The 26514-nt window shown below is 50.9% G+C and overlaps 2 protein-coding genes across 3 annotated transcripts; both read left to right on the plus strand.

The window, feature by feature from the left end:
- The first annotated feature begins 5543 nt into the window (after positions 1 to 5543).
- On the plus strand, positions 5544 to 6610 carry LOC137908833 (transmembrane protein 250). Its single transcript, XM_068753255.1, has 2 exons — positions 5544 to 5732; positions 5853 to 6610. Exon 2 carries the CDS (start codon positions 5953 to 5955, stop codon positions 6370 to 6372), a length of 420 nt encoding a protein of 139 aa, XP_068609356.1. The 5' UTR covers positions 5544 to 5732; positions 5853 to 5952; the 3' UTR covers positions 6373 to 6610.
- Positions 6611 to 7455: 845 nt separating this feature from the next.
- Positions 7456 to 24815, plus strand: LOC137908939 (nucleus accumbens-associated protein 2). Of its 2 annotated transcripts, none has more exons than XM_068753369.1 (7): positions 7456 to 7581; positions 19699 to 19879; positions 19963 to 20688; positions 21971 to 22147; positions 22680 to 22785; positions 22944 to 23041; positions 23125 to 24815. In XM_068753369.1, exons 2-7 carry the CDS (start codon positions 19768 to 19770, stop codon positions 23640 to 23642), a joined length of 1737 nt encoding a protein of 578 aa, XP_068609470.1. In that variant the 5' UTR covers positions 7456 to 7581; positions 19699 to 19767; the 3' UTR covers positions 23643 to 24815. The 2 variants fall into 2 exon arrangements, with proteins under 2 accessions (XP_068609470.1, XP_068609471.1); XM_068753370.1 differs by lacking the exon at positions 7456 to 7581 and adding an exon at positions 10496 to 10786.
- Positions 24816 to 26514: the final 1699 nt, after the last annotated feature.

The raw sequence follows: 26514 nt of genomic DNA on the forward strand, positions 1-26514 counted from the left end.
TTTTCTAGTTAACAATGTGAACTCCTATACGGATGCTGATCTTCTGATTGGACATCTGCTTTCTCATTTCAGCCACTAACTGCTATTAGCTGCTTTTTAAATCAAACTGAACACGTCATCAAACATCACTGGTTGTATCAGGTTACCGACTCAGACACCATCATCTATAATGCGTGTTATTGTGTGTGTGTGTGTGTGTGTGTGTGTGTGTGTGTGTTAATTGTTTCAGTGGCGGCTGACAAGAGAGTCTCGCCAAAACTCCATAAATCTGCGTAGACTAAGAAAAACAAGGGGTCTTACCCTCTACTGTAAATCTGGGGGTGCTATAGTTAGCAGAGGCAGTAAAGCCATCCTGATTGGACTTTTAGCACATTCCCATTGACTGAATGACTTACAGAGGAGGTCATTCGTTGACTGGAAAGCAGGATGTTGGATGTGATGAAACAGAAGAGAAGGTTTTTCCGACATAGACCGCAGCCCACCAGCTGGAGATCATACCCATATTTTCTGGCCCAAGATGCAAAAGAATTGGGTGGATTAGGAATTAAATACATGATAATGGGTCTAGTCTAGACCTGCCTTTAAAATTGTCGTATTACATATTAGGATGCATACCTACAGAAGAATTGAATATGACTGGATATAAAATATATATTTTGAATATTCTGTTACATGGTTGCTAGGAAAAAAATGATTATAATTTCATGGAAAAATGCCTTTATGTATATTTTTTTTTATTTTTTCCACTTTTATTTCTTTTTAATTGTGGCATTTTTGCTCCTCCATACCAAATATCCCAAGTTATCGCTCAACTCTCATCCCTTCTCCTGACATTAACCCCTCATCTCTCATCCGGAACACTTGGTCTCCCCCCCAAGCTCAGAGCACTTTCACCCAGACCAAACAGCTGTACTTTAAACCCACTCACTCTGCATAAATAATGAAAAAGGGTTCCGGTTCTGTAAAATGTCTGTTAATTAAAAATATAGGTCTTATTTTTTGGTTGTTGCCAGCATTTCTATCAATTATCAATAAACTGTTCTCACCAGAGTAATCAGTGAGAACTGGAGGAAATACAGGAAAGTCCAACACCCAGAGCGTTGTTCTTCTAGGCTTATAATATAGATTAACTGTGATGCATTTACCCTTGATTTGACATTTTTCATCTCATTTTAGCTCATTGCCGATTGTGATCTCCCCCACAGAAGAATGAACATGTCATTATTAGGTGGGTGGATATTTAGCCTACCTGAAACCCTCCTAGCAGAAGCATCGCCATTGCAATGGTATAAATGTGCACATACCATGGGCAAAGGAAAACTCATTAAGGATTTGCTTAAAGTAAAATGAAACTTAAACAAGCCTGTCATTTTATTGAGCCGTCATATCATTTCTGAACAATGTGCCATCCTGTAGTTATTCATTTCTAAATTTCTCCTTACATATACTTGTGGAAGACTTGCTTTTGTTTGCTTTACCTCACAGCCATTATTTTCGATGTGTTTGTAGATGAAAGATGCTATCAGTGTTGCTAAAAAAGGCCCGAATCATTTATAACTGTATAGCACTTTAAAAATATATCATTATCAAATTCTGTCTTGCTGAGTCAATTATGTGGTATTTAAAACCTATCCGTTTTCTTTTAGACGAAACGACCTCAATCATCTCGTCTACAGTCGTCTACGGGGGAATACTGTGTAAAAAATGTACAAAGAAAGAATTCTGGGAGTGTGTGTGATTTGATTCATTTTCTTTAGACCAAATATGTTAATATCATATTTCTGTTTTACCGTTGTTTTGTGTATAAATGTAGATTTCATTCATTTAAATGCACAGCACAGCCTTTCCTGCGTCTGTGACTCTATTACCAACCCCCCCCCCCCCCCCTGCAGCCGAACTAATAGTCCAATCTAATAGGTGGGTTTCTCTAAATGCCATGCCAGGAAGGGCAAGGAAGAGACAGAGATAAATGGCAAAGGGTGATGGACAATGATCTGAGGCAGGTTAGTATGGCAACAAGAAAACGATAGGCAGGTACACGGTGAGACGTAGCCCAGGAGGCCAAGGCTGCCGGCGGAGGAGGGAGGATGGAGAAGAGAGGAGGGAAGAGAGGGAGGAGAGAGGAGGGATGAGAAGAGAGGAGGGAGCATGGAGGAGGCAGGAGGAGAGGAGAATTGCAGCTCATTTTTCACAGTGGACAAAAACATTTGCTGGGATATCAGTTTGGAGCTGTGGAGCAGGGAGGAGGGAGGAGGGAGGAGGGAGGAGGGAAGAGGGAGGAGGGAGGGTGGAGCTGTGGAGCAGGGAGGAGGGAGGAGGGAGGAGGGAGGAGGGAGGAGGGAAGAGGGAGGAGGGAGCTGTGGAGCTGTGGAGCAGGGAGGAGGGAGCAGGGAGGAGGGAGGAGGGAGGAGGGAGGATGGAGGGGGGAGGATGGAGGGGGGAGGATGGAGGATGGAGCTGCGGAGCTGTGGAGCAGTCTTCCCCTCCTGCCCCGTCATCCATCATCTTTGTGCCCCCCCACAAGCACTTCTCTGCCTTCCAGCACCCACACACATGCAGACTCAACACCCCAACCCTCTGTATTCCTCCCACATCCATGGCTACACGTGCACACACACACACACACACACACACAGACGATGCCTATGTCAAGCAGCGTGACCCGTGGATGTGTGGCAGTAAAATGCTAATCCCAGCTGAAGCTGCTGCTGGTTTGGGTTCAGCGGTTAGCGCAGCAGCCGTCTCCACTAGTCTTCTCCCATTAACACCAGCAGGGGGAACCCCGCCCTCTGGCTGCCCCCTTATTGGCACCTTCGCCTGCACCCCATCACTCATCTCCCAGCCATCATCCATCACCCATCTCGATCAATAGGAGGCCACGTATTCATCAGCCTCCGGATGCTGATGGGGGGGGGGGGGGCAAAGAAAGGGGAGAATGTATGAAAGGTGTGATACGATCAAAGTGTGCACATATTAATTTCCTTCGGGGGGGAGGGGGGGGGGGTGCTGTGTAAAAAATGTAAAAATAATAATAATTCAGGAGTCCGGAGGAGCATCAGTGCAGGAGCTCGCTCCTGTTTAACACTGAAGTCCTCATGGTGCAGAGAGGAGACGCAGCAGCGCGCACACACACACGCACGCACACGCACACACACACACACGTGCACACACATGACCAACAAAGTGGTGTAGCGTTCCTGTCAGTCACTCAGTGGTCATCAGTTTCCAGCAAGGCTCTGCACTCTGTGTTGACAGCCCATAAGTTGTGCACGCACACGCACACACATGCACACACACTGGCTGAAGCCTTTCCCTTCATGAATGAAGGTGGACCGGGACAGATCACATGCTCAGAGTTCAGGACGAGTCGCACAAGCAGCCAGCAACACCACCAAAGGGTGACCGTCTGGCCGGCAGAACAAAAACCTCTGAGGAGGCTGGCTATTTTCAGCACCTTCAAAAGGTGCACCTGCACGATGGCGTGCCTGTATGATCTTACCAAGCTGGCCCCAACCCAGCACCACGTACCCGAGGGGCTCTGCTGGAAACTGGACCCAAGCTGACGTGTGTTTATTCCAACCATGGCCTGTCCTGTTGATTTCCACTTTGGTGGGAGGGGTCAGGTGCCATGTCCCCAAACCATGGCGCTCACTGCACAGACTCCTCCCATCCCAGCTGCCCTCTGCGTGTCCGGTGCCACTCTCAGGTTTCCTGCTGCAGGCCTCCGTCCACTGGATGCTCTCGTTGGATTATTCAGGAAAGGCTAAATGCTCTTTGATGAAAGCAGACGGGACAAAACCACACCTGGGCAGGAGAAGGATAAATATCCTCCTGTCCACTACAGAGGACATGTCAACGGGCTGGGTCTCAGGAGGACATAGAAGGGAGGAACATGAAGCAGCGTTTCAGTCTCAGTAAAAGAAACAATAATTGATTTCCTGAACATGAAGCCCATAAAGGTTGGTTTTGGCCTGACCATTCCGAGCTGCTGCCCTGGGGCAGACTGACAGAAGCACCACCACCAACATTCACACAGGCAATGTGGGTGAAGTGTCTTGCTCAAGGACACAACGGCAGTGTGCACATGTGTGGGAGCTGGGATGCGAACTGCCGACCTCTCAATCATAGGACGACCTGCTCAACGACCTACCGTTCTGTGTGTGTGTTGCCTTGTAAAGGAGCAGGAGGTGTGTGCTTAATATTGGACAAGTTGGAGGTCAGTCCAAGCCCCGCCCGCTGTGGGACCGTCAGAAGTAAGTCCAAGCCCCGAGACAGAGGACAGAGGACGTACTAAAGGAGGACTGATGGAGGCCGAGAGGGCGGAGCTTCCTGTAGGAGATGGATGACTCTTAACGCAGCAGAGGCAAACTAGGCTTTGATTAAACTTTCACCAATTAAACTCTCTGCCATCTTATTAGCCTGGCTAATTGATGCCATCTGTCTTTGCTCAACACTTGGCTGTGACCTCGACTTAGTTAATTCATTAATTGATTTAACCCAACTGAATTTGGAAGAGTAAAAGAGAATTTAGCCATTTCCCCTCTAATCCTGCTCACTCTTAGTAGATGCTGACGGTCCGCAATTTCTGCTCCACCAGGCTAGAAGTCCGGAGTCGATTTGGGCATCTGCAGTCAGCCGGTACTTCGGACGCAGCCTTGGCGATGACACTCTTAAAGCGTCCATCTTCAGGCACCTTCCAACTGGGAAAGGATTTTTAGATACACAGGTGCCACCTTTAGCGGATGAGGCATCAGGTCTTTATGTTTTGGAGGTGAATATATGAGTCCATAATATTGCCATAGTGCACCTCGTTTATAAGCGTATTAAATGTCTAAATCGCTGGCATCCACTTTATTGACATCGTTAATGTGAATAATAGCAGTTTCCTCAGCTCGCATGGAGGCTTTGAGCAGATCTCGGAGACGCAGCACCTAAACGCGGCTCCGCAGCTTCAACAGATGCTTCTGCATGTTCCCATTTATCAGAGGCCGCGAGGAGGGAGGCGATGGATGGATTTTATTAACATCTGCCCACATCAGGCGGAACAAAAACTGCACCGGAAGGCAGTGAAACGTGAACGAACAGCTCCCTCTAGTGGATCGCTATCAAAATGCTTTCTCTCTCATGATCACCGCCCAGGCCCAAAAATTCGGTTCGGTTCAATATGACTATTGATGATCAAGACACCGATCCATCAATCATTACGCTGCCATTGAAGCCACATTTATTAAGCTTGTTTCTCATATTCTTTCGTTTCCTTTGGCCGATCTTTTTAATTGATCTTTCTCGACTTTTTCAAAGCCGTGCGATTTTGAAAAATATAGATATTTTCAGCGTTTGGTAATATCCAGAGTTTAATCTATTTGAGAAAAAGTACTTTCTACAGTTCAAAGTAGACACAAGTGACTAAATTAAATTATGAAGAATTTTATAAACATAAACCAAATCCCTAATAATGTGGCATTCCTGCAACCTCGCCAACACTTCCCCTTTAAATCTTCAGCTGACGTCACATCCGGATGACTCGTTTATTTTGCGACAGGACGAGGAAACGGCGAGCCGGCGCGTGCTGTGCTACATACGGATCACGGTCCGTTTCCTCTGACGGAAGACAGAAAACGGAAAACAGAAAACGGAAGCAGCTCGGCCGAACGGGAGCGTCTGGAGCCCGGGATGCTGCACGGACGGCCGGGTCGGCACGCTCGCGCTTTTTGGTCCCGGAACATCGAAAGGTCAGCTTCCGGGGGCAGATGACCAGCGTTCGGGCGACGCACCTGGGCCTCCACTTCCTGGCTCAGGTGCGAAAGCACCTTTTTGGAGACAAAGTGACATGAACGCTTGTCTCTTCACAGGTCGACGCCGTCCTGAAGAGGAAGCCAGCCCCCCCCCAGCTAAATGTCGCTCCGGAAACGGCGCTAACGTTGTGCGCTCCGCCCCTTCCGTCGCGCACACATGCCTGTGATCCCCATCCCGCGGCGGGGGCGCAGCTTCCATGGCCCCCACACCACTTGCATGCACTCGTCCTGCGGGTCGACGCACGCGTCCAAGCTCGTGCGCACCAAGTACACGAACTTTGACCTGTACCTGCGCTCGCGCTGCATGTACAGCTTCCTGCGCTTCCTGCTGTTCTTCGGCTGCGGCCTGCTGACCTCCCTCCTCTGGGTGGCGCTGTCGGCCCTCTTCTTGCTGCAGTACGTCAGCGTGCGGGTGCTGCTGCGGCTTCAGTTCAAGCTGTCCGTCATCCTGCTGCTGCTGGGCCACCGCCGGCTGGACCTGGACGTGATCAATGACCTGATCGTCTGCAGCATGCACGTCACCATGTTCCTGGTGGGGGGGCTCGGCTGGTGCTTCATGGTGTTTGTGGACATGTAGCGGCGACGGGGGGACCCGGATGTGTGGCTCAGATCTGGAGCAGTGAGACTCTCTCCAGCAGAACGTGACATCACTTCCTGTGACGCTATTGGTTGAATGTGTTGCGTGTTGCTGCGGTTTGGGGCGTCGCCGCTCTTCAGGCTGGGTTCCGTCGCATCCTGTAAACTTCACTCTTTGACGGCTTCTACATGTAAACCAGAATATTTCATTTAAGATCATTGTAATAATAAACGTTCGTGCAGGCTTCATGTTTCCTCGATCAATACACAAACATGTTTGTAATATTTATTTCTAACCAGCTGTACTCGCTGAGGAAGCTTTTAGTTTTTATTGGGGGGGGGGGGGGGGTCTCTAAATGTTTACAAACTAAAAAAATAGTCCTCAGATTAAACCGTAATGAGATTAAAACCAGAACGTGGAGGGAAGACATGATGGAACAGGTTCAAGAACCTGGAACGTTCGTCATAAACGGTGACCGGGTCTGGTGGAACCAAACTGGATCACATCAGATCAGGGTCTGGTGGAACCAAACTGGATCACATCAGATCAGGGTCTGGTGGAACCAAACTGGATCCCCTCTTCTGGGCTGAGGACGGATCATCAGGAGCAGGACTCCTCTTCTGTTCTGGAGATGGGCGTTGTGTGCCCCCCACCCGCACCCCGCATGGGGGCGCCAGAGGTGCCGGCTCCGTTTCTTTTCTTCTTTTTGTCTGGGGGGGAGGTATTAACTGTTGAACGTGTTTGTGTTTTGTGAACGATCAACCCGATCGTCATATCGAGCTCGCGCACCTGCCGCGCTCGCACGGCAGGTGCGCGTGCTCGGCATCAGGCGACGGCATTTAATCACGTGCTGATGATGATGATGATGAATATATTTATTAGATAGAATGCTAGAGTACAAGTACAGTCACACAGCGCTGCGTCGTTTGCGGGCGGCTCGCCGGTTCCCTCCGGTCTGCACCGAACGCAGAACGCACTCCCCGCACCGGAACACCTGGGGGGGCTGTGCGCGTGACGTCAGGCTGCAGGCGAGACTGTTCACTTCCTGCACGGGGACGCGGGCGCGCAGAGAGAGAGGGATGGGGGCCTAGAGTCACGCAGACGGGCACGCGCCGGGGCCTGCTGCGTGTTCCATCCCGCAAACTTTATCGATGATAAGAGGAGACCGCCTGGCGCCGGCTGACGGACTCGCTGCGTGGAGCATACCGGGTAAATACCCCCCCCCCCCTCGGTACGGGACAGCTCACCCACGGAGCTTCACCAGCCCGCCTCGTTATCGCCGGTTTTAACGTTAACCGGGCCGAACACCGGGAACGGAGGACAACGCGGCTTCAGATCGGCTTCGCGTCACGATTAAGTCTGGTAAAACTCCGCCCATTGCGCGTCATCGACAGGGACAGTTGCTGCTCATACGTCACTAGCTAATGAACGGACGTGGTCTGGGCTCTGAAGGTTCCGCTGTGGACCCCGGGGGGCCTGCGTGGACCCGGGTGGGTCCGGTGGGCCCCCCCTCTTTTTATTCTCTTCAGGCTGACATTATTGACTTGGAGGCTAGAGGGCCGTGATTGCCCTCAACAGCTGTGTGTGTGTGTGTGTGTGTGTGTGTGTGTGTGTGTGTGTGTGTGTGTGTGTGTGTGTGTGTGTGTGTGTGTGTGTGTGTGTGCGCGCGCGCGCGCTTGCTGTGTCCCGAGATGCCCTTCCTCCATAGGCCTGACGCGATGCAGCATTCCTGGAGGGGGGGTGCGAGGAGAGCGAGGCAGCGTCCTCTCAGAAGGGGAGGGAACGAAAAGGTTCCCGTCCCGTCTCACATTCAACCCTTAATGGATCAGAATCTGGACGACAAAGGATGCTGTCCGGGTGGGGGGTACGAGCCTATGGGCGGGGGCGCATGTAGAGTTCATGTGTGTAAGGTGAGAGCCACAGAACACTGCAGCCTGTCCTTGGGATAAGATGTTATGGTTCCAGAGACAGATAAGGGGCCAGCTGCGTGCTGCACTCTCTCTCTGGGGGGGGGGGGGGGTCGATGTCCTCCCAACACACGGCTTAATCTGCTCGTCTGCTTGCAGCTCCATAGAACTCATGCAGAGCTCTGTGGAAGATTCAGAGGAGTGATATTTAAACGGTTGAAACCCTGGACATTTGTCCCGGTCTCCGTTCCTCGCCGACACTAAACCCTGGACATTTGTCCCGGTCTCCGTTCCTCGCCGACACTAAACCCTGGACATTTGTCCCGGTCTCCGTTCCTCGCCGGCATGAAACCCTGGACATTTGTCCCGGTCTCCGTTCCTCGCCGGCATGAAACCCTGGACATTTGTCCCGGTCTCCGTTCCTCGCCGGCATGAAACCCTGGACATTTGTCCCGGTCTCCGTTCCTCGCTGACATTAAACCCTGGACATTTGTCCCGGTCTCCGTTCCTCGCCGACACTAAACCCTGGACATTTGTCCCGGTCTCCGTTCCTCGCCGGCATGAAACCCTGGACATTTGTCCCGGTCTCCGTTCCTCGCCGGCATGAAACCCTGGACATTTGTCCCGGTCTCCGTTCCTCGCCGGCATGAAACCCTGGACATTTGTCCCGGTCTCCGTTCCTCGCTGACATTAAACCCTGGACATTTGTCCCGGTCTCCGTTCCTCGCCGACATTAAACCCTGGACATTTGTCCCGGTCTCCGTCCCTCGCCGACATTAAACCCTGGACATTTGTCCCGGTCTCCGTTCCTCGCCGACATTAAACCCTGGACATTTGTCCCGGTCTCCGTTCCTTGCTGACATTAAACCCTGGACATTTGTCCCGGTCTCCGTTCCTCGCCGACATTAAACCCTGGACATTTGTCCCGGTCTCCGTTCCTCGCCGACATTAAGCCCTGGACATTTGTCCCGGTCTCCGTTCCTCGCCGACATTAAACCCTGGACATTTGTCCCGGTCTCCGTTCCTTGCTGACATTAAACCCTGGACATTTGTCCCGGTCTCCGTTCCTCGCCGACATTAAACCCTGGACATTTGTCCCGGTCTCCGTTCCTCGCCGACATTAAACCCTGGACATTTGTCCCGGTCTCCGTTCCTCGCCGACATTAAACCCTGGACATTTGTCCCGGTCTCCGTTCCTTGCTGACATTAAACCCTGGACATTTGTCCCGGTCTCCGTTCCTCGCCGACATTAAACCCTGGACATTTGTCCCGGTCTCCGTTCCTCGCCGACATTAAACCCTGGACATTTGTCCCGGTCTCCGTTCCTTGCTGACATTAAACCCTGGACATTTGTCCCGGTCTCCGTTCCTCGCCGACATTAAACCCTGGACATTTGTCCCGGTCTCCGTTCCTTGCTGACATTAAACCCTGGACATTTGTCCCGGTCTCCGTTCCTTGCTGACATTAAACCCTGGACATTTGTCCCGGTCTCCGTTCCTTGCTGACATTAAACCCTGGACATTTGTCCCGGTCTCCGTTCCTTGCTGACATTAAACCCTGGACATTTGTCCCGGTCTCCGTTCCTTGCTGACATTAAACCCTGGACATTTGTCCCGGTCTCCGTTCCTCGCCGACATTAAACCCTGGACATTTGTCCCGGTCTCCGTTCCTTGCTGACATTAAACCCTGGACATTTGTCCCGGTCTCCGTTCCTCGCCGACATTAAACCCTGGACATTTGTCCCGGTCTCCGTTCCTTGCTGACATTAAACCCTGGACATTTGTCCCGGTCTCCGTTCCTTGCTGACATTAAACCCTGGACATTTGTCCCGGTCTCCGTTCCTTGCTGACATTAAACCCTGGACATTTGTCCCGGTCTCCGTTCCTTGCTGACATTAAACCCTGGACATTTGTCCCGGTCTCCGTTCCTTGCTGACATTAAACCCTGGACATTTGTCCCGGTCTCCGTTCCTCGCCGACATTAAACCCTGGACATTTGTCCCGGTCTCCGTTCCTTGCTGACATTAAACCCTGGACATTTGTCCCGGTCTCCGTTCCTTGCTGACATTAAGCCCTGGACATTTGTCCCGGTCTCCGTTTGATTACATTCCTTCTCTGTGCTGTTCTGCTTTGCCTGCTCCTCATTGGCTGAGGCGACCATGAGTCGCTGCTGATGGTATGTGAAACGGGGCATCAGTCACGCATGGTGTTCTTTACGTTCCTGTCCCTGCAGCTCCGAGCCGGGGGGGGGGCGCTGACCCCCTGCTGCTGCTGCGGTCTTCGGGTTGTCGGTTATTGATGAGAGGACGAGGCCCTGAGGACTGGAGAAGCTATTCGGGATGCTTTTCAGGAAGCCTTCCAAGAACCGAGACAATGCAGAGTAAACATGGCGTGCTCCTCAGAACGGTCTCAAACGTCACGTGTGTGTTTCTCCGAATCTCCGGCCCCCGCACTGCAGCGGCTCCACGGTGCTGCGCTGAGCCCGACCCGGTTCTTCTCTGAGTTCTGGTAAGTGGCATGTTTGGCTTTCGGCCTAGCCGGATCACATGGCATGAATGCGTCCCTGTGTTTGTGTGAGTGTGTGTTAGCGGTTGTGTAGCACTGAGTGCTTAGAACTATGACCGACGATGCAGTCATGAGATCGCCTTCGCAGGCTGTAGAGAAAATGAGAATAGTAGCAGGCTGGAGAGAAAATGAGAATAGTAGCAGGCTGGAGAGAAAATGAGAATAGTAGCAGGCTGTAGAGAAAATGAGAATAGTAGCAGGCTGGAGAGAAAATGAGAATAGTAGCAGGCTGGAGAGAAAATGAGAATAGTAGCAGGCTGTAGAGAAAATGAGAATAGTAGCAGGCTGGAGAGAAAATGAGAATAGTAGCAGGCTGTAGAGAAAATGAGAATAGTAGCAGGCTGTAGAGAAAATGAGAATAGTAGCAGGCTGGAGAGAAAATGAGAATAGTAGCAGGCTGTAGAGAAAATGAGAATAGTAGCAGGCTGTAGAGAAAATGAGAATAGTACTTCTCGTCAGAGTTTGATGAAACTTCCTTCACTGTGACTTGTTGGGCTGTTTCCTTCCTCTCTGCTTTAAGCTCCATCTGAACATCGTATTACTTCTGCTCACCGTTCACACTGATGTGCATCTTTCTAACCAAAGACAAAAGCCTGAGGATTTATAATGTTTTATTATCCATCATTTCAGAGATTAGATTTACTGCAAAAGTCAAAGCTGTAAGCCGGAGTCTGACGCACACACGAGGATGGCATTAATCCTCTGATGCGTGTGTGACATTTATTTAATAGAACCGTTTCTGTGTGTGTTTTGTGTCCCCCCCCCATGCTGGGCTGCTGTTTGTTTCCATCTTGCTGTTCTTGCAGCAGAAGTCAGCAAGGGTCTTCTGGCACGGTGAGGTTATCCAAGGTGACATGTTATTTGAGCACATGTATGCTGAGGGTGGTGCCACATGCAAGATTCTGCGCTCACTGGGGGGGGGGGCATACATGCACTGCAGTGCACGCAAACTTACTTTAAGTCCACGGCGCGTTACACCAAACCACATTAATCATGACCTTTAATCAGGGGAAATGTTCACTGAGTTTACCTGCCATGATGATAAAGGTGTGCGGCCTCCTCAGGTTCTGCTCCTCTCACCAAGCATGCCCCCAAAACTCCACTGCAGCTGTTAGCCACCATTTGTAATATTGTCTGAATATCTGCAGACTTCCGCTGTCACATACCTGTAGTGCTTTTCATTGAGGCTGCAGCCATTCAGTAAGCAAAGGAAGCTGCTCCGTCCTTTCTGAAGTTTGTCCTTTACAGCCCCGTTTAGTGTTCAGCAGGGCTCACATTGAAGTAGACGTTATTTCGAGAAGTCACAAATTTAAATCTCTTTCATCCACTATTATTATTACCGGTACTTGTAATTCCCCCAGTGAAAAGTAGCTTTGAGATTAAAGTGGCTGGAAGCCACCCACCATTCAGAAGGACTATTGATTCAAAAGCATCAACATATCTTTTGATGAAAAAGATTAAAAATCTTCATGAACAAATATCTCTTCCAGACATGGTGACAAAAGCCTGAATAAAAGCGAGTGAATGCTGCCCCTGCTGATTTAAATGGGGTTAGGGTAGAGCCTGGAGGACGCTCATCGAGCACGTTGACATGTCTTCGCTTTGTCCTCGCATGTTAGCATGATGACTGTTAGAGATTTAGATAACATTTGTTTATTTAAAATTAACGGATCTCGGCCAAGCAGCAGTGACTGAAGTTGAGTCAGCTGGGGTGTAGTGCTCGGGTGCGCCCCCTGGTGGCAGAGTGTTCTAGTCACTATAGCTAATTGTTGTCATGGAAACGTCTTCAGGTCAGGACTGTTATCCATGGACTTTGGGCTTTGGGGTGAAAGATGGTAATTTGCTGCGCTGCTGGGTCAACTCGGCCTCGGAATCTAAACCGGCGTTCTCCTGGTGGGTAAGAGTCGCCCAAGGTCGCGACCGTTGTCACAGAAGAGTGGAAAAGCAATGGTGGATCCTTGTTTTTGACTCGTCTCCGACCTGCCATTCTCTCTCTCTCTATCTCAACCCAGCCGGTCAGACAGATGGCCGTCCACCATGAGCCTAGGTTCTGTCCAAGGTTTCTGCCCGTTAAAGGGAAGTGTTTCCTTGCCTCCGTTGCTCTTGTGGGTCAAGTTGGGTTCTGTGTTTCCCTGCAGGTCTTTCCCTGCTAATCCTGTAAAGTGCCTTGAGATGACTTCCTGTTGTGATCTGGCGCTATATCAATAAAACTGAATTGAATTGAATTCAACATCACTAGCTCCTCGTGGAAAGTTATTAGCTGCTTTGAGTTGCACGCTAACAGGTAACTACATCTTCGGTGTCGTGGTAACATCACATACATACAGTCTGTGGCAGGTGTTGGTATAGGATCAGAATGTTGCCCAACTAGTTCTAACTAGTTTCGGGGACATGGTTAACTCTCTGACTGACTTATAATTCCTTCACTGTTTGTTGCTGAGGTTATGAAATCAGGTTTCTGCATCGGACATCTTTACCCAGCCGGGTCTGCATTCACCCAGCCGGGTCTGCTTTCACCCAGCCGGGTCTGCATTCACCCAGCCGGGTCTGCTTTCACCCAGCCGGGTCTGCATTCACCCAGCCGGGTCTGCATTCACCCAGCCGGGTCTGCTTCCACCCAGCCGGGTCTGCATTCACCCAGCCGGGTCTGCTTTCACCCAGCCGGGTCTGCTTCCACCCAGCCGGGTCTGCATTTACCCAGCCGGGTCTGCTTCCACCCAGCCGGGTCTGCATTCACCCAGCCGGGTCTGCTTTCACCCAGCCGGGTCTGCTTTCACCCAGCCGGGTCTGCTTCCACCCAGCCGGGTCTGCATTCACCCAGCCGGGTCTGCATTCACCCAGCCGGGTCTGCTTCCACCCAGCCGGGTCTGCATTCACCCAGCCGGATCTGCTTTCACCCAGCCGGGTCTGCATTCACCCAGCCGGGTCTGCTTCCACCCAGCCGGGTCTGCATTCACCCAGCCGGGTCTGCATTCACCCAGCCGGGTCTGCTTTCACCCAGCCGGGTCTGCATTCACCCAGCCGGGTCTGCATTCACCCAGCCGGGTCTGCATTCACCCAGCCGGGTCTGCTTTCACCCAGCCGGGTCTGCATTCACCCAGCCGGGTCTGCTTTCACCCAGCCGGGTCTGCATTCACCCAGCCGGGTCTGCATTCACCCAGCCGGGTCTGCTTTCACCCAGCCGGGTCTGCTTTCACCCAGCCGGGACGACACAGAGAGAATGATGCTGCATTACAAGCAGTAATCTCTCTTGCGCTCTGTCTCAACATCCCATAATGATACTCAGACAGACACAGGCAGACACCCGCTTGGTCCCGATTGGTAGGACTGTTGCCGGGGAGCGTTGCCGTCTCGACGTGGATAGAATCTGTTGTCTGGTTCTTCAGACACGAGAACAACTGCAGGATCTGAATATTTATAACGAGTCGATCAGCTCACCTTGGGACGGAAACGTGCGTCTGAGTCGGGCTTCGTTTGCTCACCTGCACCTGGAATCAAAGTTGGCACCAACTCGACTTCAAGACGGAAATGATGTGAACTGGATGGTGACAGCATGAATGGTGACGGCATGAATTATGTATGACGTTTATGGTCCAATGTTTGAAGAGGCCTCTTGTTGTTAGATAGCTACAGTAAAACTAGTAATTAAATCTGAACGCATGTGTGTCGCTGTGTGTGTGTCGCTGTGTGTCACTGTGTGTGTCACTGTGTGTCACTGTGTGTGTCACTGTGTGTGTCACTGTGTGTCACTGTGTGTGTCGCTGTGTGTGTCACTGTGTGTCACTGTGTGTGTCGCTGTGTGTGTGTCACTGTGTGTGTCACTGTGTGTGTCACTGTGTGTGTCACTGTGTGTGTGTCGCTGTGTGTGTCACTGTGTGTCACTGTGTGTGTCACTGTGTGTGTCACTGTGTGTGTCACTGTGTGTGTCACTGTGTGTGTCACTGTGTGTGTCACTGTGTGTCACTGTGTGTGTCACTGTGTGTGTCGCTGTGTGTCACTGTGTGTGTCACTGTGTGTGTCACTGTGTGTGTCACTGTGTGTGTCACTGTGTGTGTCTGTGTGTGTCACTGTGTGTGTCGCTGTGTGTCACTGTGTGTGTCGCTGTGTGTCACTGTGTGTCACTGTGTGTGTCGCTGTGTGTGTCACTGTGTGTGTCGCTGTGTGTCACTGTGTGTCACTGTGTGTCACTGTGTGTCACTGTGTGTGTCGCTGTGTGTGTCACTGTGTGTGTCGCTGTGTGTCACTGTGTGTCACTGTGTGTGTCACTGTGTGTCACTGTGTGTGTCGCTGTGTGTGTCGCTGTGTGTGTCACTGTGTGTCACTGTGTGTGTCACTGTGTGTGTCACTGTGTGTGTCGCTGTGTGTGTCACTGTGTGTGTCGCTGTGTGTCACTGTGTGTCACTGTGTGTGTCAGTGTGTGTCACTGTGTGTGTCACTGTGTGTCACTGTGTGTGTCGCTGTGTGTGTCACTGTGTGTGTCACTGTGTGTCACTGTGTGTGTCGCTGTGTGTGTCACTGTGTGTGTCACTGTGTGTGTCTGTGTGTGTCACTGTGTGTCACTGTGTGTGTCACTGTGTGTGTCGCTGTGTGTGTCGCTGTGTGTCACTGTGTGTGTCACTGTGTGTCACTGTGTGTGTGCCACTGTGTGTGTCACTGTGTGTCACTGTGTGTGTGCCACTGTGTGTGTCACTGTGTGTCACTGTGTGTGTGCCACTGTGTGTGTCAGTGTGTGTGTGTCACTGTGTGTGTCAGTGTGTGTCAGTGTGTGTGTGTCACTGTGTGTGTCAGTGTGTGTCAGTGTGTGTGTGTCACTGTGTGTGTCAGTGTGTGTCAGTGTGTGTGACCTGCTGATACAGTTAATAACACTGCGCAGGAATGAAGGCTGGATTTGAATTGATGTAGCTCTTTCCAATAAAGACAACAGCAATCGGTGTGTATCTTGTTTCATCTCACACACCTGCAAACGCGCACGCACACACACATGCAGCCTGCTGTAGCGTGATATAAGTCCCAGCCAGAACATTTTTACGTGGAAATGCAAACACACTGGCCACACACACACACACAACGTGCACAGATGTGCACACAAGCTCGTTAGACAAATAAGTTGAGGGAGTTCATGGTTAGTGTTTTCAGACGCGTGAAGTCGACATGAATGCCCTTAGGAGGGGGCTGTTAATGTGTTCATGTTCTGTACGCGTGTGAATGTGTGCATGCACATGCATGTTTCATGTTCAGTCATGCGTTTACAGGCTCTGTGTGTGTGTGTGTGTGTGTGTGTGTGTGGTACACCCCATACTGTGTGCCTGACTCGACATATTCTCCTTCCACTCTCTGCACTTTCTCCCCTCCCCCCGCCACGTTCTGCCCGGTTAGCACGTACGTGCGTGTTTGCAGACTCGTTGCCGTGGCACGCGCCAGCCTCACTGTGCACGTACGTGCGTGTGTGCAGGCTCGTTGCCGTGGCACGCGCCAGCCTCACTGTGCACGTACATGCGTGTTTGCAGACTCGTTGCCGTGGCACGCGCCAGCCTCACTGTGCACGTACGTGCGTGTGTGCGGGCTCGTTGCCGTGGCACGCGCCAGCCTCACTGTGCACGTACATGCGTGTTTGCAGGCTCGTTGCCGTGGCACGCGCCAGCCTCACTGTGCACGTACGTGCGTGTTTGCAGACTCGTTGCCGTGGCACGCGCCAGCCTCACTGTGCACGTACATGCGTGTGTGCAGACTCGTTGCCGTGGCACGCGCCAGCCTCACTGTGCACGTACATGCGTGTTTGCAGACTCGTTGCCGTGGCACGCGCCAGCCTCACTGTGCACGTACATGCGTGTTTGCAGGCTCGTTGCCGTGGCACGCGCCAGCCTCACTGTGCACGTACGTGCGTGTGTGCAGGCTCGTTGCCGTGGCACGCGCCAGCCTCACTGTGCACGTACATGCGTGTTTGCAGACTCGTTGCCGTGGCACGCGCCAGCCTCACTGTGCACGTACGTGCGTGTGTGCAGGCTCGTTGCCGTGGCACGCGCCAGCCTCACTGTGCACGTACATGCGTGTTTGCAGACTCGTTGCCGTGGCACGCGCCAGCCTCACTGTGCACGTACGTGCGTGTGTGCAGGCTCGTTGCCGTGGCACGCGCCAGCCTCACTGTGCACGTACGTGCGTGTGTGCAGGCTCGTTGCCGTGGCACGCGCCGGCCTCACTGCATTGCAGCGCTGTGTGCATTAATTGGCAGAGAGACGGGTATGTGGTACGCAGGGCGGATGGAAGGAGGGAGAGGCAGGAGGCGATGTAAGGACACCCCCCCCACGCCCCCACCCTACACAGGAGGCGACGGACTGGTGGGAGCAGTGTGGCAAGTTCAAGCAGGGACAGACACACAAACACGCCACGCGTGTCGCTGGGTGTGCGTCGCATGTGAGCTTTAGTCTGACGCGTTCTGATATCCTCCCGTTCACGGTTCTGCTTTGACTGAGCACAACTTTCTCTGTTTCAGAACTTCAGAACCGAGCAGCAGAATCTGAGTCCAGCCGCAGCAGCTTCTCTTTAGGACTTCATTATTTAGTCTCTGGAGAGACCGACTGTCTTCATGTGTCAGAGAAGTTCCTGTGACACGCCAGAATCGCACATGTACTGTGTGTGGGGGGGGGGGGCAGTGAGAGTGCACGCATTCTGTCAAAATACAATTACTAAACTGTCGCAGCAAATGAGTATTGTCCCCCTCCCACATATCTTGAAGTTGTCCTCCTCTGGCTGTCTCCTGTCTTCTCTGGGGTCGGGAGACATCAGCTTCCGCTCAGAATGGGAGAATCCGGAAATGTAGAAAATCTCGACTGTGTTCCTGTGTAGCAGGCTGGCAGGGGCCCCTCCTGTGTAGCAGGCTGGCAGGGGCCCCTCCTGTGTAGCAGGCTGGCAGGGGCCCCTCCTGTGTAGCAGGCTGGCAGGGGCCCCTCCTGTGTAGCAGGCTGGCAGGGGCCCCTCCTGTGTAGCAGGCTGGCAGGGGCCCCTCCTGTGTAGCAGGCTGGCAGGGGCCCCTCCTGTGTAGCAGGCTGGCAGGGGCCCCTCCTGTGTAGCAGGCTGGCAGGGGCCCCTCCTGTGTAGCAGGCTGGCAGGGGCCCCTCCTGTGTAGCAGGCTGGCAGGGGCCCCTCCTGTGTAGCAGGCTGGCAGGGGCCCCTCCTGTGTAGCAGGCTGGCAGGGGCCCCTCCTGTGTAGCAGGCTGGCAGGGGGCCCTCCTGTGTAGCAGGCTGGCAGGGGGCCCTCCTGTGTAGCAGGCTGGCAGGGGCCCCTCCTACGATTCACAGAAAACACAACAAGAACAACTAACTGGATTTAGAACTATTGTGTTTCTGAAAGCGTCCGGATCAATCAAGCCGTTCCTTGTCTAAATGTGATGCATTCAGTCTCACCGGTGTTGTCTGACCTGATCAATAATCTATAATCTGTAATCTGATGACATGTCTTTGGGACACCTCCCGATCTGTCCAGGGGGAGCAGCAGAAGTTGCTTCAACCTCATTGTCTTTCTCTTCTCGTCCTGTCCTCAGATGACTTCCTCTCCGTCTCAACTCCCCCTCCCTCCCTCGTCCCTCCCCCTCCCGGTCTGTAACTGTAGCCCGTGTTTTTCCCCCTCCCACTCCCTGCGACGTATAGATACTGCATTGATCGCACACACACTCGCGCTGAGCCTCCCACTCCTTTCACCATTGATTCTCTCTCCCCACTCTGTCTCATCCTCTCTCTCCCTCTCTCTACTTGTTGAATCGAGCCTTGGAGAATAGAGCTGGGGGGGCGGGGGGGCTTTGAGACGGCACCACAGTTAGCAGAGACAGAGAGAATAAGGCCGGAGGACGGATCAGACCTGGAGAGGACGGGGGAATGAGAGAGTCGACCAGGCAGAGCAGAGCGCTTCCTTCCACCTCCTTCCACCTCCTGCTCCTCCTCTGTCCCGATCCCGACTCCTGCTGGGGGGGGGGGGGGGGGGGGTGTTCGGGCTCCATGGTGCGTTTGAACCAGAGGACTGGCGTACCCAGGTCAGAACTGTCCGGGGTTACTCGCTGCTTTCTGTCTGTTTTTGTGCATGAGTGGGGGGGGGGGTCCTGTCCCAGTTCAGGTGAGCGTTTGTTCACCAGGTACACAGTAAAGTCCTTATGCAGCCTGTAAGGTATGTGTGTGTGATTACACACACCCTTTTTATGTAAGCCAGAGTGCATTTCTGTGTGTGTGTGTGTGTGTGTGAGGCGGTAAAAAAATAATTGCATTCCTGGAAACTATTCTGCAGCATTGCTTAATAATGAAACCAGTGTGTGTGTGTGTGTGTGTGCGTTTGTTGGTGGGGGGAAAACAAACAATGACACAGGGTTCATGGTAGGATAGATGGTGCCTGGAGAAAGAGAAGTAGGCCATAGAGTTTCAAATGAATGAATGTGTGTGTGTGTGTGTGTCAGAGCGAGAGAGAGCGAGATTGTGTGCGTGTGTATGTGAGAGAGAGAGGGAGAGAGGGAGAGAGAGAGAGAGAGATTTTCCGTTTTCCAGCCACAGTTTAGAAATTGGATAAATGCTGACAAAAAGTGTGGAGTCAGCAGAAAGTCCAAATTGATTGTGGTGGTTCTGGTGTCCTGAGTGAAGTCGAGCTGTCCCTGCTGGGGGGGTTCTGTAGGTTTAGCGTGTCTTTGAGTACAGCAGGAACGCTCCTTGCTCTGACTCCTCCTTCCTCACCCACTATCTCTCACACACGCCTCTTCTTCTTCTTCTTCTCCACTCTGTTCTGAATCTTCCTCCCTTAGCGTGTCTCTTCCTCTTTAATTACATTTATATTCCTCCCTTCATTCTATACTTCTTCACGTCTCTATCTCTTGGTCTAGATGCCTCTGTCAGCGGCAGAGTCTGCAGTGAATATCTGAATCCCGTCTTCCTCTTCCTCATCATCAAACATGTCCCAGCTGCTCCATGTGGAGATCCCCAACTTTGGAGCCACGGTCCTGGGCTCCCTGAATGAGCAGCGCCTGCTGGGACACCACTGCGATGTCTCCATCCTGGTCAAAGGTTGGTTTGTAGGAAACACAAGGAGGAATTAATCGACCGTTTTATCGATGATGCCAACGCTTTGCTTTCCTCCCGCCCACCAGGCCGGGCGTTTAAAGCCCACCGGGCTGTGCTGGCGGCCAGCAGCCTCTACTTCCGTGACCTCTTCAGCAGCTCGACCAAGACCCAGTTTGAGCTGCCTTCCTCCGTCACACCTGATTGTTTTGATCAGATCCTCACTTTCTGCTACACAGGGAAGCTAACGATGGCAGCTAGTGAACAGCTGGTGGTCATGTACACAGCTGGTTACCTCCAAATCCAACATATAGTTGAAAGAGGCATGGACCTAATGTTCAAGGCGAACTCTCCTCACTGTGACTCGCAGACAGCGGGGTCTTTAGAGGACATGGGATCGGAGCCCCAGAGTCCCTGTAATAACGCTAATGGGCTGGCGGCGCTGTTCGGGTCCCCGGGCTGGTCTCCTTCCCTGCTCATGCCCCAACGACGGATTAAGACAGAAGGATCTGACCCCACACCCGTGACACAAAGTAAAATTACATCTTCTGAGTTAGGAAGTCGCCTGGCGAGAGCCAGCTCGCTGCTCTATTCAGCCGCTGGTGGGACCCTCATCCCCAGCGTGCCGTCCTACCACCTTCAAGGTGCGGGAGGGGGTGTCGAAAGGTCCAGTCCTGGAGCATCCAGCCTGCCAACCACTGACAGTCCCATATCCTACCAGAATGAGGATGAGGAGTTTGAAGAAGAGCCCTATGATGGAATAGCAGAGGACAGTTACAGCAATCTGTATGGACGCTCAGCGAACCCCTACAGCGGTGAGCGTTGTCATATAAGGACAGCAAACACAACAAAGGTTTATTCCACTCCGCTAACCTTTACCCGGTGAATTTATTATCACATTGTCATCACTGGATTGTCTCATTTAACCACAGCTTAGGTTGACGAAGCCTATTTTTTTTAAAAGGAAAGGTGGGCATAGCTTACAGAAATATATCACCATAGACTCGGTTCCATCATCAGTGCTTCTTATCCAGACATGTTGTAATAATGCAGAAAAGAGACAGACCAGACTTCGATGGTTTGGACATGTCCAGAGGAGAGACAGGGACTATATCAGTAGAAGGATGCTAAGGATGGAACTACCAGGGAACAGGACTAGAGGATGACCCAGGAGAAGAGACATGGACGTAGTGAGGGAGGACATGAGAGTGGCTGGTGTTGGGGAGGACGATGCAAAGGACAGGACTAGAGGACGACCCAGGAGAAGAGACATGGACGTAGTGAGGGAGGACATGAGAGTGGCTGGTGTTGGGGAGGGCGATGCAAAGGACAGGACTAGAGGACGACCCAGGAGAAGAGACATGGACGTAGTGAGGGAGGACATGAGAGTGGCTGGTGTTGGGGAGGACGATGCAAAGGACAGAGTGAAGTGGAGAAGGTTGGGTTGCTGTGGCGACCCCTCACGGGACAAGAAGACAGTCTGGTAGTAGTATTGTGTGTGTGTGTGAGAGAGAGATGGGGGGGGGGGGGGGGGCATCATGGCGTTTTGATTGGTCTGAATCCTCACCAGCAGCACACTTCCTGTCGCCCAAACAACTGTCAACATTTGTATACTGGTTTGGGTTTCCATTCACACGCAGGCACAGGGCCACTGGTTTTTACATTCACACACACTGGAAGTTGTCAGACTGACATGCATGCACACACACATCAGTGTTACAGCTTCAGGGATTTATGAAGTCCACTCTATCTGTGATCAGACAGAGAATCCCAAGGCGACATTTTGAAGTGTGTGTGAGTGTGTCTTCTCTCTTGGACCTGAGAGGCGGTGGGGGTTGGGGGGTTGACAGAAAGAACCTAGCACCCAGCTTTGGATCTGTTGCCCTCTCAAAGCAAGCTGGTGAGTCAGCAGGGTGATTTATCTGGGATACATCTGCAGCGCTCTAAGACATTGATGAAGCAGAACTTTAGTAAAAGGTTTGATGCCCTCTGTCAGAAAGGGGACGACTCCCAGCACACCTGATAGTCTGCAGTTGGATAGGAAACACATTTCTGTTGTTCTTCTGAACTCTAGCCGTTCTTTTTTATCTGCATCAGTCCAGGACAAACCCGAGATGGCAGCAGTGCCCTTGGCCTTGGAGAACCGGCACTGTGTGCTGATCCGCAGGGACCTGGTGGCTCTGCCTGCGAGCCTGATCAGCCAGATTGGCTACCGCTGCCACCCCAAGCTCTACACTGAGGGGGACCCTGGGGAGAAGCTGGAACTGGTGGCTGGTAGGCCCCTGCATGCAAACACTCCCATCCTGTCCTTTACTGGGTCAAGTTGATCACTGCAGGAAAGAATTTGCATTTACTTGTCATGCCTCACTTTGCACATGGAGATCAATCGAGATGTTTTGGTTACTTTCTGATCAGACTTTAGCATTTGGTTGAATTTGAATGGAAACACTGTTCAGTATCATCTGGCCAGCATTGGACCAGATTCTGGGTGCCTCAGTAGTTCTGACCCACCTCACAGCATTGATCTGGACGGGCCAGACAGAAGGACAACTGTCTCTGCGGAGCACATTGATCAGGTCTTCATGAAAGAAAGACCTGATGGGCTATCTGGGGGGGGGGGAAAGGATGAGATCGCCCGGAGTTCAGATTGTTGATCGTAAGAACTGAATGGGCGAGTATCTCAGATGGAGATGTTCCAAACTAGGGGGGCTGATATCATTATTGTATTTAAAAACTTCAGATGCTGATACTATTCCAATGATGGCAGTCTGAGCAGTTTTCTCAGTGACTCTTCTCCTTCCTCCAGGTACACAAGTGTTCATGACTCGAGGCCAGCTGATGAACTGTCACCTGTGTGCAGGTATCAAACACAAAGTGTTGCTCCGCCGTCTACTGGCCACCTTCTTTGACAGGTAAGTGTACAGACATGAAGGGGCAGGCTCTCAAAGTGTGACTCTTTCACACTCGGTCCCTGGCCACGTTGTGCAGGTGAACGTGTGCCCATGTTGACCTTCTGCGTGGTGCCGGTGCTGACTCTGCCCCCCCTGGTGTTTGCTCTGTGTTCCTACAGAAACACTTTAGCCAACAGCTGTGGGACGGGCATCCGTTCCTCCACGAGTGACCCCAGTCGTAAACCCCTGGATAGCAGGGTCCTCAACGCTGTCAAACGTAGGTGCCTGCTGTGCCCGAAGGCCATTTAAACATGTGTAGGTTGTGTACATGGACTTTGTGGTCTTCCCTCTTTCTTGCAGTCTACTGCCAGAATTTCAACCCTAACTTCAAGGAGAGTGAGATGAATGTGATTGCTGCTGACATGTGCACGAATGCCAGGCGTGTCCGCAAGCGATGGTTGCCCAAGATCAAGTCCATGCTCCCCGATGGTATGGAGGTGTACCGAGCAGGAATGGGTTTAGGTGCTGCCGTGGGTCTGGGCCTGACACTAGGTATGCCTCAGACTGGGGTACCCCTTCCTTGTGAGCCTGACTTCAAAACCCTTAAGAAAAGGTTGTATCCGGATCACAAGGACCTTCTCAGGACTCACCCACCACTGACGGAGGGCAGCCCAGGCTCTGGAGCAGCTGGGGCAGAGGAGGAAGGCAACACAGTTGTCCAGGAGGAAGACGAGGAAGAAGCTGGGGCAGATGGTGCCAATGGGTCACTGGGGGTGCGTACTTTGATCCCAGGAGCTGAGGTAGGGGGGTGCGGTAGCGCCATACCTCAGCAGGAAGTGGAAGGCTTTGGACAGGGTCTGAGGGAGAATGGACAGTGAAGGCGCCCCTCGGTGGTGAAACCCAGTTTCACAACACGAACTGCATTTTCTTTCGCTTGCTGTTTTCCTCTACCGTCCTGTCCAGCACTCTCGTCTCCTCTGTGCTTCCTCAACAGGAACCCGAACTCTTACCATACAGGGATTTGTCATACATGCATGTGCACACGTGTGCTTATGTACACCATAATTACCGATAGTGGAGTAGAGCATTGACAGTAGAAGTAGACACAGGCATGGACAACCAACATGTTCTTCATATATTGTGTATCAGTAGCGTGTTGGAGGCCTAAGAGCAGAGATGCTTTAGTGATGGATCATTTCAGTGCAATAAAAAACAACTGCTCAGCTGGCAGGTCGTGAAGAGTTCTAATAGTTCATGATGTAAAAAAAGTGAACTTCTTGGAAAAACATCTCAGTGTGACCTTCTGGAAAAACCGACACTTATTTTGCTGTGTTTTCCCACTTTATGTGGCATAAGATAAATACGCCTGCATAGACAACAAAGACTTATTTATAATCAAAGGTCAACTATCCCCACCATTGCACACAATTTTCTTTCCCGAGAAACCGAACTTTGTTTTTATGATTATGAGAAGGAACGGTTTCTCCCAAAAGCCAAAGACTTCTCCACAACCCCCACCAAAAAAATCCATCACATGGAGCTGCCTTTTTCTGCACATCAGTCTGACAGTTCGGATTAGTTCGTCAAAGTGATGCCTGTGTCTGCTTCAGACGACCCGCCCACATGCCGTACCTGCTCACACGCACACACCTCTCACTTGATCAAATGAATGTCTGCATCACAAATACACTGTACTACGTAACAACACTTTAATCTATGAAATAGTTCTATCTCGGAGATGCAGAGAGAGAAACGAGCAACATGACGGCTTGCATGCGTGAAAGCAATCAGTGGATGCAGAGAAAAACATCAAAGCCACAAACCTGCGTCTGAATAATACAGCTCCTGTTCTGACATCGCTCTTCCTGGGGTCCGACCTCAGGCTGAGATGGGCCAGAACTACCTGGGTGACCCCAGAATGACTCCACTGAGCGGTCACACAGAAGCACTGCTCACCTTGGTGTGGGGGGGTGTTCTGCACCAACACTACATAGTACTGCTTCCATCCCACTTTCTTTTTGCTTTTGGCAGGACAGAGTTGGTTGGGGGGTGGGGGGGTAAATTATTGAATAAAACACATACAAGCAATTTCTACTGGCTTATTGCATTTGCACTTATTAAAGGCTAAAGGGTGGGAGTTTAGTTAAATGGAACTCCAAATGTTGGGATCACACGATAACTTTATGAATAGGTGATCATGAGTCGAACAAGGAGTGAACTTGTATTGCTGTTTTTATTGGGCTTTCCTGAGAATGCAGTCTGAACAGCTCTGTTGCTCGGAGCGTTGATTCTTAGAGATGCGTTGTTGTGTGTTTTCTGGGTTTTCCAGATCATTGTCAAAGTGATTCTTATCTTCTCCCCGTGTTGGCTAACGGAGCTGTAGTCATGACAGAAATGAAACGGACCGCCTGCTGTGCATGAACATGGAGGCTGGACCGCATCAGTCTGTCTGACTTAAAGGAGACAGATTATGAAAAGAGGGACGCTGTCCTGCAGCATGTTTGTTTTGAAAAACCTTTACAGATATTTCATACAAGTGTCTGAGAACTGTGATATGTTTTAAGATGGCCCTGCAGACCAACACAGGGTCATAATTGCACTAGGTAATAATGGTAATGTTGACAGAATGAGCCATGATGAATGACTGAGACGATGAATGAATCTAATGTAGCACTGCTTTGATGAGGGATCCAACCTTTGACCCATCGAGGTCAAATACTTTCTATACAACTAAAAATAGGCCATAATCCAGTGTAATTAATGGTGAGGCTGGATCTCCAGTTGTGATTGGTGAACTGCGGTGAATAGGTCTTCCAACGAGGCCAATGGCAGAGAGCATTTCTTTAGAAAGAGAACATGGAGGGTTAGGGGCTTTATTGTTTTGTCTATATATACATATATATATATTTATCTACTGATCGCTAATGCTCAATTTTTCAAGATTTTTACAATTAGTTTTAATCTTATTTTCTATGTATTATCAGAATCAATCAGAATCAGAATACTTTAATAATCCCGAGGAAAATTATATAGGCAACAAAGTCAGAATTACAATTAATAGTACATAGTACTAATGTATATAGTACTAATGTATATAGTACTATAGTACTAATGTACATAATACATTAGTACTATGTGCAGTAACAATTAACAAAAACAAGAATATTTAGAAAGCAATTGAATGTTACCCCTGTCACCTTACCAAGTATGGAGTGATTGAATAATGCACATACCATGTAAAGCGTCTTTGAATACCCAGAAAAGCGCTATATAAAATCAATGCATTATTATTATCACTGTCAAACCGATGGTCACCATTGTCTTTGTTCTGAGTGGCTTACCCTGAAAACAATGTTTGTATGTATAGACATAGAATGCAATCAAACCTCGGATAATTATGCACCATGTTTTTATGCTAAACAGCTGTTGCCGCCCTCGGCCCACGGACTGTGGAGTCTTGCAATGTGAAGGGTTGTATTTTATCAAACCTCAGCCTTTAATTGAATGTTTGAGTAATGTTTAAGAAATTATGATAATCACAGCCGAGCAGCGATGAAGAGAGGAATCCAATCATTAACTACAAAGATGCACTAAGCGTTTGTACTGTATGTATTTGCCCTAGAATATAAAGCCAGCACTTTAGAACTACTTAGAAAATTGAAAGCAGGCCAAGGATTGAGCCAAAAGGCAACCATGAAAGCCATGTGTTCAGAGCACTGACAATCAGGCAGGGATGAGAGCCAAAGTGCA

This window comes from Brachionichthys hirsutus, chromosome 19 (genome assembly GCF_040956055.1).
Source record: "Brachionichthys hirsutus isolate HB-005 chromosome 19, CSIRO-AGI_Bhir_v1, whole genome shotgun sequence".
In the NCBI taxonomy this organism is placed as follows: Eukaryota; Metazoa; Chordata; class Actinopteri; order Lophiiformes; family Brachionichthyidae; genus Brachionichthys; species Brachionichthys hirsutus.